The sequence below is a fragment of the Ovis aries genome, chromosome 12, assembly GCF_016772045.2.
Source record: "Ovis aries strain OAR_USU_Benz2616 breed Rambouillet chromosome 12, ARS-UI_Ramb_v3.0, whole genome shotgun sequence".
Classification (NCBI taxonomy): Eukaryota; Metazoa; Chordata; class Mammalia; order Artiodactyla; family Bovidae; genus Ovis; species Ovis aries.
In genome coordinates this window covers 79,835,186-79,858,958 of record NC_056065.1, presented here as the reverse complement: position 1 = coordinate 79,858,958, position 23,773 = coordinate 79,835,186, and the positions used below count along the sequence as shown (strand labels likewise).

General features: G+C 63.5%; 1 protein-coding gene across 1 annotated transcript in view; it reads right to left on the bottom strand.

The window, feature by feature from the left end:
- LOC105610032 (basic salivary proline-rich protein 1-like) overlaps positions 1–23,367 on the bottom strand; it is a 28,305-nt gene extending 4,938 nt beyond the window's left edge. Inside the window, exon 1 of the mRNA XM_060396809.1 lies at positions 290–23,367. Coding sequence (XP_060252792.1) covers positions 5,829–6,827 — 999 coding nt within the window. The 5' untranslated portion in view covers positions 6,828–23,367 and the 3' untranslated portion in view covers positions 290–5,828. The remainder of the gene's footprint in view (positions 1–289) is intronic.
- Between the last annotated feature and the right edge of the window lie 406 nt (positions 23,368–23,773).

Genomic DNA, 23,773 nt, shown 5'->3' with positions numbered 1-23,773 from the left:
GGGAGATTCCGGTGCAGGCGGGGGCTCTGGGTGGATGCCCAGCAGGGTGGCTCCAGCCCTGCTCCCTTCTCGCCCTGCAAAGCGCCCTGGCCCCAGCTCGCATACTGCTTGTTTTGTGTTTTAGACCTTCCGGTAAACTCTCATCTAACAGTTCTAAGGCTCAAGCATGTATGAGCACCACTACAATGGATCGTTTTACTTCTGAGCCAAAATTTTTAAGGCCTGAAAAGACGCCAACATCATCAGCAGGTTAGGGAAACGCAAATCAAAGCCGCAGCTTCACACTCACCAGGACGGCTTCGAGCAAAAACACAGGGGCTTCCCCGGTGGGCCAGTGGCTAATACTCCACTGTGCCAGTGCAGGAGGCCCGGTTCAATTCCTGGTCAGGGGCCTGTATCCCACAGCTGAGAGTGCGCATGTCGCAACTGGAGATCCCAATGCTGCAACCAAGACTCGGCTCAGCCAAACAAACAAACGTAAACAAAATAAAATTCCTGGTTGCGGAACTAAGATTCCACGCAGGGCGGCCAAAAAACAGAGCAAAAGACAGACAACAAGCACTTGGCTAGGATGTGGAGAAGCTGGAGCCTCCTGCAGTGCTGGGGGGACTGTATCGGAAAAGGGTGCAGCCACTTTGGAAGAGTCTAGTAGTTCCTCAAAATGGTGAAGATCTTATGATTACGCGACCCAGCAATTTCACTCTCAGGCAAGAGAGCTCACACAGCCTTGCGCGTGGACACTCATAGATGCTTTATTCATAAGAGGGAAATGTCGGTTGATAAACGGAGAAACGAAACGTGGTCTATCCATGAAACAATATCATTCACCCGTAAAAGTAGGGCATCACTCCATGCTACGATGCGGACGGACCTTAGAAGCATCACGCAAAATGAGAGGAGCCAGTCACAAAGGGCCGCCTGTTGTGGGACTCCATTGACAAGAAACACCCAGAACAGGAGATGCACGGAGACAGGACGTGGGGTCAGGCTGCCGGGGCCTGGGGCTTCCCAGGCGGCTCAGGGGTAAAGAGCCCGCCTGCCCAGGCAGGGGAACAAGAGACGCAGGTTCGATGCCTGGGTCAGGAGGAGGCCCTGGAAGAGGGCTCGGCAACCCACCCCAGCATTCTTGCCTGGAGAATCCCACGGACAGAGGAGCCTTGTGGGCCACAGTCCAGAGGGTCGCAAAGAGTCGGACACGACTGAGCGCCTGAGAACACACAGGCGCAGTGGGTGGTTGGGGAAACGGCGAGTGGCTGCTTGTCTGTGTGGAGTTCCTTCCGGGGCTGACCAAGTGTTCTAAACATGTTGCACAATTCTACGAATAGGTTAAAATCCACTGAATTGTGTTCTGAACGGGTGACTGAAGGCATCGTTGTCACCAAGTCGTGTCTGACTCTTCGCGACCTCATGCACTGCAGCACACCAGACTGCCCCGCCCTTCACTGTCTCCCAGCGTTTACTCAGACTCGTGTCCGTTGAGTCAGTGGTGCCACCAACCCTCTCATCCTGTGCCGTCCCCTCTCCCTCCTGCATCTTGCCCAGCATCAGGGTCTTTTCCACTGAGTCGGCTCTTCACAGCAGGTGGCCACAATACTGGAGCTTCAGCTCCAGCATCAGTCCTTCCAGTGAATATTCAGGGCTGATCTCCTTTAGGATGGACTGGTTGGATCTCCTTGCAGTCCAAGGGACTCTCAACGGTCTTCTCCAGCACCACAGTTCGAAAGCATCGGCTCTTCGGCCCTCAGCTTTCTCTATAGTCCGACTCTCACATCCATACATGACCACTGGAAAAACCGTAGCTTTGACTGTACGGACCTTTGTCAGCAAAGTAATGTCTCTGCTTTTTAATATGCTGTCTATGTTTGTCATAGCTTTTTGTCCAAGGAGCAACCATGTTTTAATTTATGACTTTTAATTTAGACTGAAGATATGGGGGTTAAAAATCACTAGTTGTTTGGGAAGACGACTGTCAAGCCCACGCTGCTTGGAGCCTGAATCCTTACTCTTCACACCGTCAAGTGGATCCGTGACCGTCGACCGTGGGAGAGTGCGGCTCTGAACTCGCATCTGCTACGTCACAGGCTCGCCTTTCCTGAGAGACAGGCTTCGTCTCGGCTCTGTGTACCTGCAAAGCCTGCGGCGGTACTTCTCAGGCGCTGTTTGTTGAACTAAGGCCTGTTAAACTGCTTGGCCTCTTTCAGAGGAGCGAGCTGCGTGGACGCAGGGAGCGAGGTCACCAGGCTGCTCCCGGGCGTCAGCTCTGTGGTCTGCCCCGGTGGCAGAGAGCCAGGCGCACACCCTTCCCAGGGAGCCCGGATCCAGATCCGGGGAACAAGAGCGGCAGGGGTGCAAACACCCGGCTTCTCGGCCCCACGGGGGCCGACCTGGGGGCAGTCCTCCTGCAGAGCAGTCCTCTGGCGCCTGGCGCCCCCGGGCCCAGTCCTTTCCCTTCTGTCCAGAGGTGTCGATTCTTATCAGTTCCCCACACTCCCGGGGAAACGGGGCAGCTGCGGTCCCAGGGCAGGGGGCGCGCTGGGGTCTGGGGCTGGATGCTTCCTGCCGGCTGGCAACCAGGGCCCCATCGTGTGGGAGTCCTGGGCACAGGCGGGCACGTGACACCTCCCCCTGGGGGCACATCAGGAGGGCAAGACGCCAGCTCTGGGGAATCCCGGCAGGAGGGCTTGAGGAGGCCGGGAGGGGCAGCCCTGGCCCAGGCCGAGGGCTGGGACACAGACACCCCCCGGCCACCTGGCGACGAGGGCTGCTTCACTCCAGTGCTCCCTGTCTTGACTGCTCACCTATTACGTGGTGGAAATCTGCCTGTGGAATCAGTAATTCTGTTTTGAGGATCAAACAAGGTAAGGCACTGGGAGTGTTCCCGCACGGGAACCCACTGGGAGCCCTCCCCTGCTCACGCCCACTGTCCCTTTTCACTGTGTACCCTGTCTGGATGATAGATGACCTTAACGTGAAATCATTCAAGATCTGAATTCTGTGCCCGGCTGCGGTTGCCCTGATCTGCACGGAAAGACCTCAGGGGACCTGGGCAACCCCATACGTTGCTAGCTGGTCAGGCTGAGCTCCTGATGACAGGCTACCCTTCTCCTCCAAGGGTCCCACACCCTCAGAGAGGAGGCCCCAAGTGGGGGCCCTGGAGGCCGCCCTGAGCTGGGCGGGGCTGTGGCAGCCCCGAGGGTTGGCCGCCGCCCCCCGCGCCCGCCCTGCTGATGGGCACCTCCCCCCAGCCTGCCTGCGCCTCTGCTGTCCTCCTGTTTCTGCTTCATAAATTCTGAACAACGCTGTCTTCACTTGGGATCGCCCTGTTCTCTGGCACCCCAGGGCGGCCCTCAGGAGGCTGGGCGGTGGGTTAGGGCCCCCTCAGGGTGCTGGGCAGGGGGTTAGGGTCCCCTCAGGGTGCTGGGCTGGGGGTTAGGGCTCCCTCAGGGTGCTGGGCACGGGGTTAGGGCCCCCGCAGGGTGCTGGGCAGGGGGCTTAGGGTCCAGGGGCAGGAGCAGCATTGGGAGGACACAGCACCATTTGCTTGGCATCTGGCCACCTCTCGCCGTGAGCGGCTGGGGCTCCGTGTCCAGTGGAATTCCCACTACGCTGCTCATTCTATTTTCTGACCGCACAGCGAGGTGCGCAGGATCTTCGTTCCCCAGCCAGCGATCAAGCCTGCGCCCCCTGCGCTGGCAGCGCAGAGTCTTAACTGCTGGGCCACCGGGCAAGGCCTCGATTTCTCACTGTCCTGGGTGGACACAGAGGCTGCAGGGCGGGCTCGCCGGTGGCCAGGCAGCCTGGGCTGGCCCTAGGCGCTGTGTTGTTTATACGGGAGGTTAGTCACAGCCGTGCACTGCTGGATGCTCAGCACTTGTCTAACAATGAATTCTGTGATTTAGGTGTGCACATCATTTCTGTAGAAACGCAACACTATCGCACATCTAACAGGGCCAAGGGTCGCGTGGACACAGCTGTCTTGGGCACTGGGAAACCGAGATCTCCGTGTGCCTTGCTTTATTGCAATATTCGCCACACCCCGGTGGTCTGGAAACCAAGCCACGTTGTCTGTCCTGGCCTTTTGGACTATGAAGACTCCCTTTTCAAAAACAAGCAAAAGACACCCGTTGGCCCTCCACTTGCTGGGAACTTGGCTTCTGACATCTTCGTGTTGAGAAATACGAGGGCCTCTGCGGCTTCTCCCAAGATGCTCGTCTCCCCCAGGCTCGCCCGACGTTTCTGCAGGTCCGTGTCCCTCCGCACGTGCTGGCTTAGTCCCTCAGTTGTGTCCGACTCTGCAACCCCCTGGATTGTAGCCCACTGGGCTCCTCTGTCCAGGGGATTCTCCAGCCAAGACTACTGGAGGGGGTTGCCATGCCCTCCTCTGCAGCCAGAGGGTCTCTCAAACCTGTCGAGCTGGTGCTGGTGGCTCCACTGAAGTGCCCAGAGCTTTCCTTGGTCCCTGGGGTCGAGTCTGAGCTCTGTGCCCAGCTGAGCGGGCCCCAGGATCTGAAACCGACTGTCTGTCTCTCCGGCCTCCCATGCCCTCTCCTGTCTCTGCTCCAGTCACCCTGACCTTTATTTACAGACAAACTGCTCTGCACAGGTGAGCACACGGTGTCCGGATCCTACCCCCTGGGTGCCTCCTGTCCTCGCGGGCAGCCGCCTGCCTGCCCCTATGATGGTGCAGGGACCCTGCCAGCTTTCCCTGGGTCCCCACGCCGGTGTAGGGGAGGGGAAAGCGGTGCTCCCTCCTCCAGGGCATGGTGGGTGGGGGGCGTTCCCACCTCCTGCCCCCTCCTGCCCCTGCCCCTGGGTGTGGGGAGAGGCCCCACTGTCCTGTCTAAGGGGCCCCACCTGGTGTGCACAGAGGTGAGTCAGGGCCAGTCTCGGCCTCCTGGGCTCACTTGGGCTTCTCAGAGCCTGTGTCCCACCGGGGGGTAGGCTGCTCCCTGGGGGCCTGGCCTCTGCTGCATCAGCCCGGGGACCCCGTCCACCAGCCCATTCGGCCGCTGGGTCCCGAAGGGGACGAGGTCCTGGCGGACGGGGGGTGGTTTTTCGGGGCACCTGGCCTCCTTTTCCCTGCACACTCTCTTTCCCGCTCGGAGGCCAAGGCGGACGGCGGTGCTCTCAGAGGAGGCCTGTGTGGGGTCCCAGGGGCCCCAGAAGCCCTCCGAGCCCAGGGCTCTGCTGCAGAGGAGGCAGCTGGGGCCCTGAACAGGCTCGTTGGGCCAGCCGGGCCCCTGGGCAGGATTTCTTTCTCTACCCTGACCAGCCTGAAACAGCTTCGGGGGACATCCCCCCACACGCTCTCTCCCCAGACTGAGGAGGGCCTGGGGGCTGGGAGCGTGGCTTGCCCACCGGGCTCCCAGCAACCTGGAGAGCTGTTATTCCAGAACCCGATAAGTGCCTGGGTGGGGCCGAGATAGGGGCAGCTGTTTGAAGTCCAGACTGATAACCGCTTCAGAGAAAGCTGATAAGAGCTGGAGCGCCCGGCTCAGGCTCCCGGACGGCGGTGCACCTCCTGTCAGCCCCGGCCGGTGCTGCTCCTGAGCCCACGCAGCGGAGCGTGTGTCCCCGGTCCCCGCTGGGCTCTGCTCTCCCGCTCAGGGCTGCTGGTGTCGCCCTTCCCACTCCTCTGCCAGCCATGGGGCGTCCTTCCCAGACGTACTCACACATTCTTCATCCGCCAAACACACGTTTCCTGGGAGCCCCTCTGCACTGGCACAGCTGGGGTGCGGAGCCACCACCAGGCACGGCCTGCACGCAGGGTGTCAGGGACCAACCACTCCCCCGTGATTACAGGGCGAGGTGGGCGCACGCGTGGAGGGTCACGCGGGAGACGAGCAGGCAGCCCTAGGCATGGCGGTCGGGATAGCCTCTGCAGTCTTGGAGGGCCTGGAGTGGTGGTGGGCAAGTTTCCGGTGAGGAGAGCAGGTGCAAAGACCCTGGGGTAGGAGCGTGTGGGCTCGAGGAGTGGACGGGGACGGGCCTCTGAAGGCAGCAGCGGGTGAGAGTCTGGGGTGACTGTGTGGAGTCAGAGGCCGTGGGAAGCTGACCCGTGTTGTAAGCATTCCCTTTGGCGGCCAGCGGGGAGGCTCTCCTGTCTCCTGGGCCTCTGTCTCCACAGATATAAACTGCAGTTTAACCACCCTGCCTCCCCTGAGCCCCTGCTGAGCCCGGGGGGCTGCTCCGGGTGGAGGCAGGGACACGGCAGGCCTGGCCCCCACCTTTGGGGGGCGGGGAGGGCCCGAGCCCGCAGGAGTTAGAGAGGCTACCTGGGAGAGGTGACCAGGTGTGGTCAGGGAAGACCCTGGAGGAGGAGGAGGCGGCCTCAGAGGGCCTCCAGGTGGGGGTGGGGGCGGGGAGGGCAGGACCGCGGCCCAGGCTGTGGGGCGCTGGACAGAGGGTTTCTGAGGGCGGGGTGGGCGGGAGGAGACTCTGGGGAAAGGCAGAGCCCAGAAGACCCCCAGGTTCTGGCTTCCCAGGGAGTGAGGGGCCCCACCGAGGCGCCGTGTCCCGACGCCACACGCCTGGGCCCTGTCTCCTTCCGTGGGATTCTGACTCCTCCGCTCCACGGGGCCTGCAGCCCCTCCGTCCGCAACCCTGGCCCCGGCCCGGGCCTGTCCTCGGGGGCTCCGTGGCCCCCAGCGCGGCTCCCAGAGGTCGCGGTCTCTCCGAGGCTCGTGGGCCCAGGCTCTGCTCTGACCTGCGGCGCTGCCCCAGCCCGCGTGCGCACTCCCGTCCGATCCAGTCCCTCGTATCTGCTCCATCTCGTAGGACTGTAAGCCTCCTGGGGCGAGACTGGGTCTCCCAGACACGTGACTCATAATAGCTTCGGTGGCGGCGGTGGGGAGACCAGCTGGAGAGAGCGCGGGGACCACCCTCCAGCCTCAGCTGTGCGGGAACGTGCGGAGCTCCCTGCCTGAGCCTCGGCTGCACCCCGCCAGCTCGGGCTGGTGAAACCCCAGCGACTCTGGTGCCCCCTCCCCCGACTCCCAGGACGCCGCGTGTGCGGGAGGCGCGGTCACGAGCCCCTCCGTGCGCCCCGCGGGCTGCTTCCCTCGATCATGCGACTTCTCCGCCGGTCCTAGCCCTGGCCCAGGGGGCTCCAGGCCGGAGGGGAGGACTGGCTTTAATCTCCACGTGACCTAGGACTTGGCTTGCGAGAGTCATGTGCGCCCTGCTGACGGAGGCAGAGGAGCCGCGGGCGGGGAAGGCCAGGGTGCGCGCGCTCCCCGCGGGAGATGCGCGCTCCCCGCGGGAGATGCGCGCTCCCCGCGGGAGATGCGCGCTCCCCGCGGGAGATGCGCGCTCCCCGCGGGAGATGCGCGCTCCCCGCGGGAGATGCGCGCTCCCCGCGGGAGATGCGCGCTCCCCGCGGGAGATGCGCGCTCCCCGCGGGAGATGCGCGCTCCCCGCGGGAGATGCGCGCTCCCCGCGGGAGATGCCCGGACGGTGCGGGGTGGAGCAGGTCGGCCATGTTTCTGGACTGGGACTCACCCGGTGCGAAAGCAAGTGGAGGGAAGAGGCCCCAGAGCCGAGGGCTGCCCCCCGACGGGATTCTGGGGACAGGGGTGGCCCCCGGCCAGGCGGGCCGCACCCTCCTCGCCGGGCAGTGCCTCTCCGCACGTTCACACCCAGGGCGCTGGCGGGGGCTGTAACCTGAGCGCTGGGCGCCGGTGGGGGTGGGGGCTCCCGCCCGGGCCCTCGCCGCACCACCCCCCACCCTCCGCCCGGCTCCCTGCCGCTCACGCAGAGTCGGGGGCCAGGTCGGGCAGTCGTGAGGACAGCGCCCGCGGCAGCGCCCTTTGATCCCGCCTCTGAGAGCTTGATAATGAGACGCAGCCCTGTTCCCGCAGAGGGGAGAACAATCGTGTGCAGCCCTGACAAAGGACTCTTTGTGCCGCCCTGGGACCCGCGCCCCGGCTGCTGGGGGAGAGGAGGGAGGTGCCTGGTGGGGAGGGGGCCTGGGCAGGGCAGCCCCAGGCGTGGCTCCCCCTCGCCTGCCGAGCAAAGGGCATCTGTGCGCCCATGCCTGCCCCCGGGGCACACCCAGGCCCAGGTGGGTGAGGGGCCCAGTCTCTGTCCCTGTGGGGACAGGCCAGGGGCGAAGCGCTCCCCTGTGGGGGGCAAGCTCCTCGGGGATGGGCCCCTACCCCTGAGCACATAGGCACGGGGATGGGGAGTGAAGAACTAGGGTGCAGAGCGCCCCAGAAGGAGGAATGAGAAGGGGGCTCCTGGGGGGTCATCTTTCAGCAGAAGGCACCACCTGCCCTCTAGGCATCCCTGCCTGGGCGTGGACCACCCGCAGCCTTTGCAAAGCAAATCAGGCTGTTGTGGAGCCCGGCCTCCTCGTCCAGCCCTGAGGGCCCCACGCCCGTGCCCCTCACGTTTGTCAGTGAAATGCAGCCCTTTCCTTCCAACACCCTCCTCCACAAGCAACCAGACCTGGGTGTACCCGGGCCTTCCCTTGCCCTCCTTGTCTCCTCGTCGGGGTGGGCTTTGCTGTTGAGGGTGGGGGCCGGGCTTGGGGATTTATTGGGATTGAGCCTTCGGGACGGGAATATGGCTCACTGCGGGGAGCAGATGAGTAGAGAGTGTCCAATGCCCACTCCCCAGACCTCACCAATAGAGTCCACCGCGCACATGGCCGGGGGCAGGGGTGGGCAAGCAGTGGGCACAACCGGACGTCTGGTTTAGGACTGAAGATGGGCATTTCAGGACAAGGGGCCTGGAGCAGAACTGGGTGAGGATTGGTGGAAACAGCGGACAAACGATTCTGACGCAAAGGATTCAAAGAGGTTTAGGGAGCGAACGTTGCTGAGCCTTTTGGAAGCTGTGCTCGTGGGCGAGGAGGACTCTTCCCTGGGTTGGTAGTGTTGCGCTGACACTGGGGACGGTGAGGGGTGAGCGACGTGACTCAACCACACAGGGCAGGGGCCTTGTCTCAGGCACAGGTTTAGGGTCTCAGTTCTTGAGGCCCTGGCCTGGTTTTGGGTGGGAAGTGGTTCTGACCAGCACTGGCCTGGCTGCCCGACGGAGGCAGAGGTCTGGGGGCCGGGAACTCTGGGTGACCCAGGAGAGGCTGAGCCCTGGGCCTGTGGGCTGGAATCAGGCCCGCAGGTGCCAAACCAGTCCCTGCCCACAGACACTGGTGTGTTGACTCTGGCAGCCCTGCCCTGGGCCTCCTCCCTCCCCAGAAGGGCCTGGAACTGACACTGGGCCTGTCGGGGGCTGGAGACGTTCCCAGCCCAGTCCTGCTAGAGCCGGCAGAGGCAGGTGGCCGTCCTGGCAGAGGAAGCCAGTGGGTGGGTGGGGGGGATGTTGCAGGAGGGGCTGGCCAGGCCCGCTGGGTGAGGTCAGGGCTGGGGGCATCGGGACTGCACAAGTGACCTCTCCTTGGTCCCAGACTGAAGACCCCGAGGAACACGGCTGGCGGGAGGAGGCGAGCCCTGGGGCTCATCTGGGGCCCTCTTATTTTTTTGAGTTCTACTAGTTTATTGCTACCAAGCCATCCCCCTCCACCCTCCACCCTCACGCACGCATGCTCAGCCATGTACTGCGCGGACTGCAGCCCGCCAGGCTCCTCTGTCCACAGCCTTTCCCCGGCAGAAACACTGCTGTGGGTGGCCATGCCCTCCTCTGCACCGGGGCACTCTGGGTGGAGCCGGGGGCCTGGGGGGCTCTGGTAGCTCTGGCGACGGCTGGTGGGACTCGAGGTCTGGCTCTGCCCCCTAGCTGCACCCTCCTGGGACCCCAGACCCCAGACCCAGGCACCGGGGGGCCTGGACGGCTCCTGTCCTGGTGACCGAGGAGCTGGGGAGAGCAAAGGGGCAGGGGTACCCAGGGACGGACAGGGGGAAGGGCGATGGGTGGGGGTGGGCATGCCGGTGGAACACGGCTGACGCTGCAAACCAAAGACTGCCTTCCGGTCTGCTGCCCCCTTTCAGAAAGCGGCGGGAACAGCGGGGTGGGGTGCCAGGCGCTCCAGAGGGGCAGAGAGGGGCGGAGGTCAGCGTGTCCGGGGAGGGGACGGGGCGGGGAGGGAACAGAGTACTGCAGGCCTTGGGTGGGCCCGGCGGGTCCTTCCCCTCCAGGACAGCTCCCCACAGCATACTCAGCCCTCCACGGTCCCCCCGGGTGGTCCTCCGGCCAAGGCTTGGTCTCTCACAAGCTGAGAGGTGTGGGAGGTGGGCAGGGGGTTAATGGCTTGGAGCTGCTGATGGGAGAAGCAGGCTGGGGGCTGCGGGGGGCAACAGCTGGGAGGCATGGCCAGCCTTCTGGAGGAGGCCAGTTTAAGGGGAAGGGAGGGCGAGGAAAGGGGGCCAGGACGGCTGGACCCTGAGGTTCCTCAGGCCTCAGGACCCCACCCCATGTCCCCTCTCCTCTGAGCCTCACTCTTCCCAAAGAGACGTAATTATAATCAGAAAAACAACAGCAGCTACTGTTCACTGAACACCTGCCCTGGGCCAGCTGCTCAGTTAGTGCAGAATCACAACCTGCCAGATTAGACATTCTTGTACCCACTTCACAAGCGGGGAAACCGAGTCCCAGAGAAGTTACACGACTTGCCCGCGTGGCCTGGATTCCTCTAAGGCCTGGGGGTGCTGGCTGGGCTCCTCGTCCTCGGGAGGCACCGCCCCGCGGCCCACAGCGCCGGCCGCCCAGGTGCCCTCGTGCCCTCACTGCTCGGACTGGCCCCTCCTGCCCGCCGCTTCCCGCCCCTCCAGCTGCTCCCCTGGCGACACCTGAAGCTCTCGAGGTGCGAACACTGACAGGCTCCACCACCCCTTCCCGGGGGCCCTGCCGGGCCCCCACTGCCCTGAGGACGCCCTGCCCTCCAGGCTCCTTGGGCCGCTTGCCAACGTCCCCACCTCGCCACTCCCCCAGCCTTACCACCTCCCTGCCCTGCTGCTCTACCATCTGCGGTGACGTGGCCCCTTTCTGCCTGCTCTGGGGCCCTGCTCTGGGGCTCTCGTCCTGCCGTAATTTGGGTGATTTCACAGACCACTGAGAAACCCTGTCCACCCAGTGCCCTCCCCGTTCCCTGGCCTCAGCCCCGAGGCTTCCCCTCCACCGTCCCCCAGTGGTCCGGCTCCGCGGCCACACCCTGTACGAAGTCGTCTCTAGCAACTGCCCTGTGGCTTCACCTTAAATCCACACACCCCGTCACACCCCTCCCCACCCCACACAGTCCTGCCACCTCCAGTCTGCACCGATCCGCCGCTTTCTGTTCCGGCCCCTCTAAAGGCAACGCAGACCTCTGGGCCTGGCACCGCAGCCCCTCTGACCCCCTGGTCCTTAGCTACCCTTTTGCTTAACTCTTGATTGAGTGTTCTTAACTGCAAACTAGCGTCCGTTCTACTTTCAGCTAAAGGAGGTCTTTTCAGGGCTAAAGGTGGCTCTCAGAACTGCCGAGAGGGCCCAAACAGAGTCTCGACTCCGCTTGCAGGAAGGACCAGCCCAGACAAGGGTGCAGACCTGTGTCAGCCGAGGTCCACTGCCCAGGGCTCGGACCCCACCTCCCTGGCTGGACCCACCGGCCGGTGCTGGTCTGCGAGGAGCCTCCTCTTGGTCAGAAGCGGGACTGGCTTCAGTCTTCACTTCAGATGCTTTAGTGCTGCTCTGCTTTGAGTCAAAGCCAGCTGTAGGCAGCTTTGCCCACTGCAGCCTCCTCCTTCGTCCAGTGCAACTCGCTACGCTCAGCAGGTCCCGCCCAGCACACCGCCATCACCCGCCGCCTGGTCTGCAGCCTCCAGCCACAGCCCATCCCGGCCCCTCCCGCCCACCCTCCGTCCTGTAGCCTCTGACCTCAGAGGCTGACTCCCACCGCCCTCAGGACCAAGCCTGGACCCTGCCTGGGGACCTCTCCGGCTGCCTCCTCCCTACCCGGCAGCCACACCCTGCGCCGTGGGCTTGTTGGACCCCTCTCCTGTCTCTGGACTTTTTCAATGATATTCCCTCTGCTGGGAAAGCCCATCTTTCCACCGTTGCCTGGTTAACTCCTACCCTACCCTATGGACGTGTCAGCTTAGTGACACTGCTTCCAGGAAGCACACCGTGACCACACCTGGACAGAGCTCGGTGCCCGGCGCATCGAAATCGCCGGTGTCCCAGCCAGACCGTAAGCGCCCCGAATGTGAGGGTGGTGACTTTGCTGCTTCAGGCCAACACGCTGTGGAGCCGGAGGACGTTCAGTGCCCGGCGTGACTGGATTGACGAGCGCAGCCTGCGCTCACACAGCAGCCCTTTCCTTGGTATGGCCTGTGTCTCTGCACACTCTGGCTCCAGGGGCTTTTAAACAGTTCTGTTGAGGACTCCTTGACGTCTGGTAATCTGCACACACGTACACTGTACAGACCGGAAAGCTTTGACATTTGTGTGCGCCCCCAGAACTAGCAGCACAACCGAAGCTGTGGACAGGGAGTCCCCGGGTGGTCCAGTGGTTAGGGATCCATCTTGCAACGCAGGGGATGCGAGTTCTATCCTTGCATGGGGAACTAAGGTCTCACGGGCCGCGGGTCGACTAAGGCCTCAGGCTGCACCCAGAGAAGCCTGGGTGCGCCATGAAGGCACTGAGCGGCCCGACAACAACAGCAAACCCAAACCAGCAACGCGCTGGGCTAGAGCCGAAGGCACGGGCTGACGCAGGACCGTGGACACCGACCCTGACTCCGAGGAAAGGGCCGGATTCGCCCAGATGCTTCCATGTACGAGCCAGCAGCATAGCTCCTCCGTTAAAACGCGCTCTGCTCGAGCAATCTTGCACAGGAAACTCACCTCAAGCTCACAACATAAACGCCAGGGGAAGATGACGGACTCTCTGTGGCTGTCACCCTCGGGAACTTCACAGGGGTCATGGGAGGGGAGCGAGGCCCCAGGGCCCCCGCTGCACTGTCTGCACCGCCACCCCGCGCGCGCCTCGGGCCTCGGACCGATCAGCTGGCGAGGCACGCGGGGTTCGCACCGGTTCTAACCAGATAGCCACGAGGCCTCTACGTATTCTCCTCCTCCAGCGTGGACTGGAAAAATCCCTGCAGAACAGCGACCGCGTCTCTTTTTCCAGGAAAATCCGGACCCACTCGTCCTCTCACCTGTCACATCTCGGTGTCCACCACCGTCCGGGGGGCAGCGCACCGCATCACCCAGGTCAACATGCCGCGTGACGCGGGAGTTCACCTTTGGCAGCGATTGTCCCGTCCACCCGAGAGCGCTGCTCATCTTTCTGGACCCTAGTTCTGCCCCGAGAGCGCTGCTCATCTTTCTGGACCCTAGTTCTGGGATCATCCTCACATCTGCCCACACGCAGCTGCTGGGCTGCTGGGCTTCGTGCTGTGGGCTGTGTGCCTGCGACCAGTCCGTGAACCAGGCCTGCACCCCGGCCGAGCCAGGGACACCGTGATCACCCTGACCTGATCACCCAGCCGTTTGCTTTTTGGCTGCACTGTGTGGTATGTGGGATCTTAGTTCCCCAACCAGGGCTCAAACCTGCGCCCCCTGCAGTTATAGCACAGGTACCCCCGAGTCTTAACCACTGGACCACCACAGAAGCCCCCCTGGCCTGCACTGGTGGCCTGGCTCTTGGCCCCTGACCTCTCCACTTTTCTTTTTTAAACTTATTGTTGTTATAATTTACTTTAGTTTTTGGCTGCACCTCATGGCGTGTGGGATCTTAGTTTCCCAACCAGGCTTGAATCCTGCAGTGGAATCCTGAAATCTCAACCACGGGACTGCCAGGGAAGTCCCTTCCCTTCTTTTGTGAAGAACTTCATGCACACAAAAAATAAAATATTGACATCAAATAAAATGTGAATGTCATTTCTCCTGTAATCTGTCTTTCTTTCCCTAGTTTGAGTTGCAGATACCAGTCGCTGAACATAAGGCAGAGGAAGAATTTTTCCTCCCCTACACTGTCACCAACATCAGCATCAGAAGCAGCATACGAAACAGCGCAGAGAGGCAGAAAATGCTGCCAGAAAGAGTCCCTGAGGCTTAAACTCTTCAAGGACCTCTCAGAAAGGCTTATGGGGCGTGGTCAGGGCCCCAGGACCAGGCCTCACCCACTTGTGGCCCCTGCAGTGAGATGCTCTTGCCTGTGCTTTCTGACAATCCTCACGAGAGTCCTGTGAAAGCCAGCAGAGGTGGGGTTAAGGCTCGTATTTCCAGATGAGGAAACTGGGACTTAGTTTCTGGGAGTCGACCATCGGTGACAAAGATGAGAAAGTGTCCTTGGGGGTCTGCATGGTACTCCTTCTGAAACACTGGGGAGATCCACCTCACTCAGGAGGTGGACAATTTAGACACAGAGCAGAGAGTTCACAGTCCTGACCTCAGAGCTGCCCCACCCGCTGCCGGCTGTAGAGGCTGCCAGCCCTCACCTTCCCCACCCGTCTCAGCAGGGCCCTTCCCCACCTCTCTCCCCTGCACCCCACTTAAAGCACTCGTGGGACACGCCTATTCTGCACAGTGACGTGCACTCCCTTTCAGTGTGACTCACGCCTGCAGTGCCGTACCCACCCTCACTACCAGTTACAGCATCTCCACCAGCCCCTCGGCTTCCCTGGCGACGTCAGCCAGGGCCCTGCCCGGGGTGTGACGTCACAGGGCTGGACCCGCTCTGCTGGGAGGGTGGTCCAGCCTGGTGCCCAAAGGCAGGCGCTTCTCTTCCTCCTCAAGCCTTTTCCTCCTTCAGGCCTGAGGTCGAGGGTCCGCTGCCTCTGCTGCAGGTCTAGACGTGGGCACTTTCCAGGCTCCGATGGCCACCCAGCTGCCCTGTCCCAGCGGCCGTCTTCTCAGTTCTGTCTCCTGGGGGCCGAACCGAGCACCCCCTGCCGCCTCCACCCTGCGGGGCTGATGACTCTCCTGGATGCAGTGAGGTCCTGGCTGGATCTTCCGAGAGGTCCAGGGGGTATGGTTGCCATGATACACATTGTCAGCCTCTGTCCCCTGCTCCCCCTCCTTAAGAAACTCCCTGGGACGGAAAAGGCCCCCTCAGCTGAGTAGGGGCTGGGAACCACAGAGCGCCCCCAACCCCGTGCTGGAAGCCCTGGGACGCCCTGCGGGCTTGGGGCTCAGGTCTGCTACTGTTTTGGAGGAGCAGCGCGTGAAGAGGTGCGCTGGTTTCGGGGTAACAGAAAGCTCTGCTCCCCTCCCCTGGAGGAGGGCAGAGAGTACGGGCTGTCAGACTCAGTGGTAGGGTGCACGGAATCAGCGACCCTGCCCCGTCTTTCTGAACTCTGGCTTACTAATGCTAGAGTCCTCTTCTGGAATATTCGATCATCCAAACACTGAGCCTCAGTTGCCACATGCCAAGCCCCGAGCCAGAGTTACACACATCATAATTCCACGGAGTCTGCTCAGCAGCCCTGCGGGGGGCGTGTTTACGCGGACTCCAGGAGCCAGACACCCGCCCAGGGCTCGGCCGGGCTGACCAGCTCACAGAGCTAGACGAACCGAAACTCTGAATTCTCTGGATTCCACGCTCCTCACACAGCAGCGCGGCAGGGAAGGCCCGACTTCACGCTGCTCGTGACTCAGTCCGCGTGGCGGCCGCGCCGCAGGTTTCGGGGGCGGAGCCAGGCCCGGCGCAGAGGCGGACCCAGACCAGGGCCTCCGCCCCGCCCTGCCGGGAGGAACTTCCCGCGCAGGCCTCGTGCAGCCCCGCCCGGCGGCGCAGCGGCGGGCAGGGCTTCCGGGAGGCGGCCGGGCTGGGCCTCCTCCCCGTGGGCAGCGGGCCTGGGGCGGGGCAGGCCTGCGGAGCGCGTCCCGGCTGTGGGGTCACGAGTGCGCTGTGTGTCTGTAGACAGGCTACTTGGCCTCTCTGGGCCACCTCGGGGGCGCAGCCTCCTAACTCGATGGGGTTAAGAGGTGGTAGCAGAGACTTCCGAGCCCCAGAGGAGGGGGTGCGGGCCTGTTCCCCCTAAGCCGCCGGCGGCGTGGAGCGAGAGCGTGACTCAGACGCCCTGGGCACCCAGTGCCAGCGCGGCCGCTGCAGCCCCCGGCCTCCCTTTGCCGTTGGCTTGCAGGAGCCCGTGTACTTCACCGAGGGCGGGACGGAGGCCTGGCTCCCAGCCCGGGGACCCAGCTGTCCTCTGACCCATCTGACCTCGCCCTGAAGGTTGCGTAGGGCCAGGCCGGGGGTCTTGGGGTCCCCAGCAAGGCGGGAGATCTGAGGGGCAGGAGAGAAGGCCATGCCCCTCCCCCGCGGAGGCCTTCCCGAAGGTTCGCCCCCCACACCGCGGAGCGCGGAGTCCCTCCGTCCTGCCTGAGTTTCTCCCCGGGGGCGGGGGGGGGGGTGGCTTCCGGCCTTGGCCCCACCCTTAGGCCTGGGCCGCCGGGGCCAGGGACACACACGCGCACACACACGCCCCAAGAGCTGCTCCTCACACACACACACACACACACACCAGGCCAGGGACACGGACGCATGCACACACACACCCTGACACACACACCCTGACACACACATCCTGACACACACCAGGGCCAGGGATACGTGTGCACACGCACACACACACTGACACACACACCCAGAGCTGCTCCTCACATCCATCTCGGGAGGGCAGACCCACTGAGCTGTGCCAAGAAGGGAGGTCAGGGTGTGTGGGGAGGGGTGGGGGCAGCCTAGCCATCCTGGGGTGGAGGGGAGGTGGGGAGAGGCCTGCGCCCCCAGTCAGCACTCTGCGCTGAGGCTGAGGCCCGAGACTGGGCCCACGCCAGCTCTCCCTTGACCTTAGTGGTGTCATTGCTCTCTTGGGCCTCAGTCTGTTCAAGGTGGGGCTCACTGGGTGACCTGCGGACCCTCATGACCCAGAACCAAAAGCTCCCCTGACACTGTCGGCTGCCATGAGATTCAGTGAGCGTCGGCCCTTCAGGTGCGTATGCAGGAGACATGCTCGGCTCCAGACCACAGAGCAGACGGCAGGGCCAGGCAGGTGGAAAATTCCCCCTGGCGTGTAGCCCAGGCGCTGTGCCTGCCGGGTGGGCCCCAGCCAGGTCCGGGGGACCGCAGGCAGCCTGGCAGCCACAGGGAGCTGGCTGGGGCCTCCCAGCTCAGCTGCCCCCACCTAGACTCCAGAATCCTGTCTGCTCAAGCCGGCAGACGGGACAGGGAGCTGTGGGAAGCTTGTGGAGGTTTGTTGGGACCTTGGAGCTTCTCGGCAGTTGCAGCCCTGGGTGGAGGTGGCCGTGCCAGCTCCTTCCCGTCCCCCGGCCGAGTGGGTGGTCCCGGAACCCTTGTGGAGGGCTGGGGGGCTGCAGCTGTCTGCATGGCCAGGCGGGCAGAGCTCTGGCAGGTGTGGTGGCGCGGATGTCCCTGTGTCTGCTCCTGCTCGCTGCCAGCCTCCACCTGGTGACCTTGGGCGGACACACCCTGGCTCAGGCCTTGCTGTGTTCCTCTGGGACTGTTGGGCTCGCCTCCTGGAAGGACACGAAGCCACACCCACCAGACCTGGGAAGTACAAACTCTGCAGGCCTGCGGGACTTGGGGCTGGGGGGCAGGACATGTCCCAGGGTCCCTTGTGCTGGAAGCCAGGGTGGGCTTGTACCACCTGCCTACTCCTGGCCACCGTTGCTCCCGGCCGGTTTCCCTGGAGGCCCTTCCCAAAGCCTGGAGCTGCTTTCTGGAATGTTTACCCACAAACGTGTTAATGTTGCCGGTCGGCTCAGTGGGGCTTTGGGAACTGAGAAAACCCCTTTGTGGCCTTGCCAGGTTTCGTGTAGATAGCCACCCGGCCCCTCAGATCCCTCCCACTTGGGGCCGTCGGAGGGAGGGATGGGAGGGCCGCCATGCCAGGTGCGATGGACTCACGCCCCACCAGAAGGCTACTCGGAGGGCATGACCCACTGACCGCGCGTCACTGCCGACACAGGCGGGGAGCACGGTCCGTCTGGGCAGAGGAGTGGTGGAGATAAGACAGGGCATGACCTCGACTCCATGACAGCCAGCAAGCCCGCTCCAGGAACCCAACTGCCGTGACTCACAGCCCGCCAATCAGGACGCCAGGCTGCCTGCCTTTTCCAGCCAAACACACCTGTAACCTGCCAGCCATCTGTTGGGCCACACCCCTGCCCTAGCCGTTCCCGAGAGAAATACAAACCTCTTTACATGGGTGCGTGTGGGAGCTCTGTGGCTCTGCCACGGGGGAAGCGTGCACGGCCGTGTGCTGAGTACAGACAGCATAGATGCACACGGGCACACCCGCCCGGGGAGCCATGCCCCCCTCCGCCCCTGCTAGGCTTGCCGCTGCCTCCCGCCCCCACCCCCAGTGGAGATGACAGAAGAGGCCCAGCAGACGGCGGCGTCCAGGGGGCCAGGGAGCTCCCTCGCCCTCAAGAGAGCAAACAAAGACACTAGAGCCCACCTTGGCCCTGAAGTCCCTCGGGGTATACTGCAGTGGGAAGGGATGTAGAGGTCCCTAGCAAAGCCATGGGTCGTAGCTGAGGGCCCTCCATCCAGGGCAGCCTGGCCAGACGCTGGCCTCGTGGGCCCACCCAGCTTGGAGGGCAGCCTGGCAGTGGTGGGCAGGCAGCCCCAGAGGGAGGCCCGGAGAAGGACAGTGTGCTCCGGGACCCGAGGGCTGGGAGGACCGTCAGGAGGGGGTGCGTGGAGAGAGACGTCGGGGGACGTGGGCTCACCCTGGAGGACCGTCAGGGGAGGGGCTGCGTGGGGAGAGACGTCCAGGGGACGAGGGCTCACCCTGGAGGGCGCAGAGGAGACCCACTCTCGCCCTCCTCACCCCCACATGCAGTGTATTTCTCTGCGAGTCCTGACCCGGGCAGTGGCCTGGACTGAGCCCGGCACAGCCCCGCGCTGCCGGGTGGGGCCTGGCACTCGAATCAGGACCTTGGCGGTCACACTGGGGCTGGGGACTGGATCAGCCAGGCGCCCACCTCCCTGAGTCAGCGTTCACGTCTGCAGCTTCAGCAGAGGACCCCCCCCCCCCCCTCAGCTCCCAAGATCAAGGGCTTGTTCCAGGCCAGTCTGCAGACCCACAGACTCAGATTGCTGGTTTGGACAGGAGAGAAAAAGAGTGAGTCCCATGGGGAAGCAGAGAAGGGCAGGACCCGACCCTCACGACCTGGGACAGCTGGCTGGGGGGAGGATGGTGTCTGGCTGGGGCAGAAACCGCCTTCTCCATCCTTGGGTGAAGCCGCACCCAAGGTCCCGAGCAGCTTGCCCAGCCCTGTTCGCTCCTGCAGAGGCTGGGCTGCAGGACAGGGTGGCTGGGGGGGGGGTGCCTGTCTGTCCTTAGTCACCTCTGCATGCGGGGTGACACGGCTGGGGGCCCTAACCCCCTCTTGTGAAGCACTCCCGCCTCTTCACCCCAATCCAGGAGTGACAGGTGGGCACGGAGTACTCCTGTCACACTTGGGGGGTCCCCGGGTGCTGGGCTCTTGGACGCAAGTCCCAAGGACCCCCTACCTCTGGGTCACAGCCCATCGCCAGACTGGCTGAATGGGAGGCCCAGGGCCCTTCCACCTGGGGGTCCCAGGGGCTGCACTGCATGGACGTGAGCGTCCAGGGCCACTTGAGGGCGGCTCTTAGAGGGGCAGGGATGAGGCCAGTGTGAAGGAGGAGAGACGTGGGCATTTCTGAGGGACCTTCTTTGTCTCGGAGGCGCCGCTCAGAGATGTGGTTGGATGTCCAGGGCGAGCCTTCTAGGCAGGGCTTCCCGCCAGGAGAGCTGAAGGTCAGAAGGTAAAGGGACCTGGCCCTGTCTACGCAGCCTGGACCACCCAGCGTCCACAGTGAGGGTGGGACTCGGAGCAGCGTCTGGGCGCAGAGAGACCCCTGCACGGAATCCAGTCGCTCCACCTCAGTGCCAGCCTGTGCCTGCCGCCGCCCAGACAGGTGCCACCCTGCGCAGGGGAGGGGTCGCGCCTCCCCGTCGGCTCCCCTCCACGCTCTTCTGGGCTGAGCCTGGCTGGCGGCCCTGCCAGGACATTACGGTAGGGAAGGAAACGGTGGCAGGGGCGCCTGGCAGTGAATGATCTGCTTGTCCCCACCAGCCACCTGAGGTGCAGAGGGAGGCGAGGCCGTGCCAGCGGCTAGAGGCGAGGGGCTGGGCCGTCTGGAGCACCCCCTTGTCTCCTGCACTTGCCCCCTAAGCAGAAGGGCTTCCTGCTGGCCCCCCAGGCTGCAGCCAGATCCTGCCACAGTCACAGCCCACAGCCAGGGGCTTGGCTGTCCGCAGAGATTTCACCCTGACCCTCCCCACTCACCCCAGAGCTCCAGAACCAGTTCCTGGGCTGCCAGGGGCCTCCAGGTGCCCCAGTGGGACAGCCTGACCGAGCTGTCTGCAGGGAAAGCTACAGATCACTGGGGGAAGGGGCAGGCAGGGCAGAGTAGGGGACCGCCCTCCACGGGCTTCCCGGCGTCTCCAGCTTACCCACCCCGCCTGGCCCCCAGGCCTGATCCTGAGATCCTGGCAGCAGCCCTCTCCTCTTCTCTGTCCCGGCTGGGTGACCCTCCACTCCTCCCAGCAGGCCGGCTCTTCCTGGAATCAGCCCGTCTCCCCGCACGCCGCAGGCCTGCTGGACCGCGGCCCGCCTCCCATCTGAACCAGCACCCTCTCTCGCCCTTAGTCTGCTCCTGGAGGAACCCCTGTGAAGGCTCGCCTCTAGGAAGCCTTCCTGACTCACCCAGGACCGCCCAGTGGGCCTCCGCATCCAGCCCCAGCGCGCCCACCCCACACATACCCGCCCGTCGCCGGGGCCCTGCTGCTCCTGCCGAGGGGAGTTTGTCTTGCTGACCATGCCCACCACGGCTTGGCTCTGTTCTGTCTCCCCCAGTGGGTCTTCCTGGAGTCACGTTTCTAATAAAGGAGCAGCTTCCACGTCCAAGCTGTCTGGAGCTGGACCGGGTGGCCTGGGATAGCAGTGACCTCTCTGAGGATGGAGGCTTCAAACGACGGTTGGTCGTTAGTAACAGGTGCTTCTAGCGTCACTTTTGTATCCGCCACGATAAACAGGCACAATAAACAGGCATCCATAAACGTCTGTTAAATAAATGCTAACACAAGTCACTCCCATCCTAGAGTGGAGAAGGCAATGGCACCCCACTCCAGTGCTCTTGCCTGGAAAATCCCATGGACGGAGGAGCCTGGTGGGCTGCAGTCCATGGGGTCGCGAAGAGTCGGACACGACTGAGCAGCTTCACTTTCCCTTTTCACTTTCATGCATTGGAGAAGGAGATGGCAACCCACTCCAGTGTTCTTGCCTGGAGAATACCAGGGACGGGGGAGCCTGGTGGGCTGCCATCTGTGGGGTCGCACAGAGTTGGACACGACTGAAGTGACTCAGCAGCAGCAGAGTCACTCCCTTCCTGCAGTGTGCGCACGTCTCATCAGCGTGGGGGTTTGTTCTGACGGGCCAGCTGGTTGCGTCATCCTGCTGTTGGACGGTGCTTACTGGGAGACCCTGGCATGGAGGGCCGTCTTTGGGCAAGAGGACCTGGCTTCTCCACGGGGAGAGGGCAGTGTCTGTGACGAGCTCGGGGTGCTGGGTGCCGGCCGGAGCTCCAGGGAGCATTCTGGGGTCAGGAGGGCAGGGTGATGTCTCACAGGCCAGATCGGCTCCTGGTGCCCAGCTGCCGCCCTGGCACCTCGTCCCTGAGCCTCCCCTGGGCTGGACCATCCCAGACTGCCTTGGCCAGGCTGTAGGAGGGGCGGGGAGCTGGTGAATCTGGGGGCCGAGCAGCACGCTGGGCAGTAACAGCGTGAGTCCCCAGGAAGGAGCACCTTCAGGTGGCGGAAAGTCTTCCCCCGGCCATCTGAGTCCTCCTTGTCGAGGAGGGGTTTCCTCTCCCCCCTCCTTCATTGAGGGGGCTTTGGGATCCCAGGGCAGGGAGGCCTAGGTGGGTGGTTCTGTGCCTTTGCTGGCTGTGTGTCCCAGCGTCTCCCAGTGCCAGGCACAGAGGAAGGAGACAGAGGTGGCCTGGGCAGGTCCCAGGCCCGAGAGCTCCTCAGGGCCAGCACTGCCTGCGCCCACTCCACCCGCAGCCCATCCACTCGCGCCGCGCTGGTGTCCTCTGGTGCACTTGCTGGAGCGTGGTGCTGGGCCTTCCCGAACGTCTGCTCAAGCCAGTGTGTCGACCCGCTCCCCAGGCTGGCGTCCAGGGGCCACAGGTTGAGAAGCACTGTCACACATCGCCGTGGAGGCCTCACCGTGGCAATGCCCACGTCCCACCGTGACAGCATCCTTGCAGACCACAGGCCCCAGGGTACCACTGACCTTTCCCCAGGAGCAAACCAAAGGGCAGAGATTCCTCGATGGCACGGTGCCTTCTGCTTTGCCCATGTCCTTCCTCACGATGTATCCTCATGATCTCTGGGGCTCAGATTTTTCAGTGGCTGCCTCCTTCCTTGAGTATGGATCTCGGTGGGCAGAGCTCGTACCTGGGAGGTTCACTGCTTCTGGAGCGCCTGTAGCAACCTCGGGCGCAGGGTAGATGCTCCGCCAGCCTTTGGACCATGAGGGTGAGTGATGCCGGGTTGTCTCTGAGTCGGGAGTGGGTCCTGAGCCTCTGACCTTCGGGAGCGCACCTCACCATGGTCCAGGAGCCCAGAGCCTGCAGGGCTGGCAGAGTGGGGTCCAGAAGACTCACTGCCCGGCTCCGGTGCCAGCTGTTGGGGCTGGGAGTGGGGAGGGCTTGTCTCGAATTTGCCCCCCGCCTGCCTCCCCCGTTTCTGTCCTTCAGTTCCCAAACCTGTGACGTGAAGACAGTGAGAGCGCCTGCCTCCAGAGGCCTGGGAAGTCGCAAGTGAGTCGCCGTGGCAACCGTGCACCTTCACCTAGCGCTTCTCAGGGGCCGCACGCCGTTCTGGCGATGGACACAGACAAGCCTGCTCGGTCTGTTACCAACTCCTCACTACAGATGAAGCAGAGTCTCGGTGCTGACCGGCGTCACGCAGCTCGTAAGCGGCAGAGGGGGCCGATCCGGGCGGTCTGCTTCCATTCACTGGGCCGTGCCAGCCACGGACTCGCTCCAGAAGACGCCAGATTCCAGCCATCTCAGGAGGCTGCACAGCTGCCCTGAGGGCCCAGCCCCACTCCACCCCGACTCGCCCCAGGACCGTTCCTGCGGCCAGCCCTGGGGAACTCCCCGGGACGAGGACGGAGGATTTCTGGGACAAAGGAGAGAGATTCCTAGTGGCTGGGAAATGGTCGCCTTCCACGTGGCCTGCCCTGGTGAGGGCGCTGCTCCGACATGGTCCTGGAGAGGGGGTCTTTGTTGGGGAGGCCGACCCACGAGGGGCCCAGGAGGGTGGGGTGGAACAGCAGGCGCATGGCCTCAGCGCAATCTACACGGTCTCCTGAGACCACCTCCCCCAGCAGCTGCCTCGGGTCTGAGGGCTGGGCCCTGGCAGGTGGGCTGGGCCAGGGTCACGGGCCAGGCAGCCGCGAATGTCCATCTCTGAGCATCTGGTTCCACCTAGTGGCCTCTGATGTCCCCACGGCCCCAGAGAGCCAGGGCTGTGGCCGGCAGGGGGCTGCCTCTCTTCAGTGCAGTCACTCAGTCGCGTCCGGCTCTTTGTGACCCCGTGGCCTCCCTGTCCATCACCAACTCCCCTCCCGGAGTTCACTCAAACTCACGTCCATTGAGTCGGTGATGCCATCCAGCCATCTCATCCTCTGTTGCCCCCTTCTCCTCCCACCTTCAATCTTTCCCAGCATCAGGGTCTTTTCAAATGAGTCAGCTCTTTGCATCAGGTGGCCAAAGCGTTGGAGTTTCAGCTTCATTATCAGTCCTTCCGGTGAAGACCCAGGACTG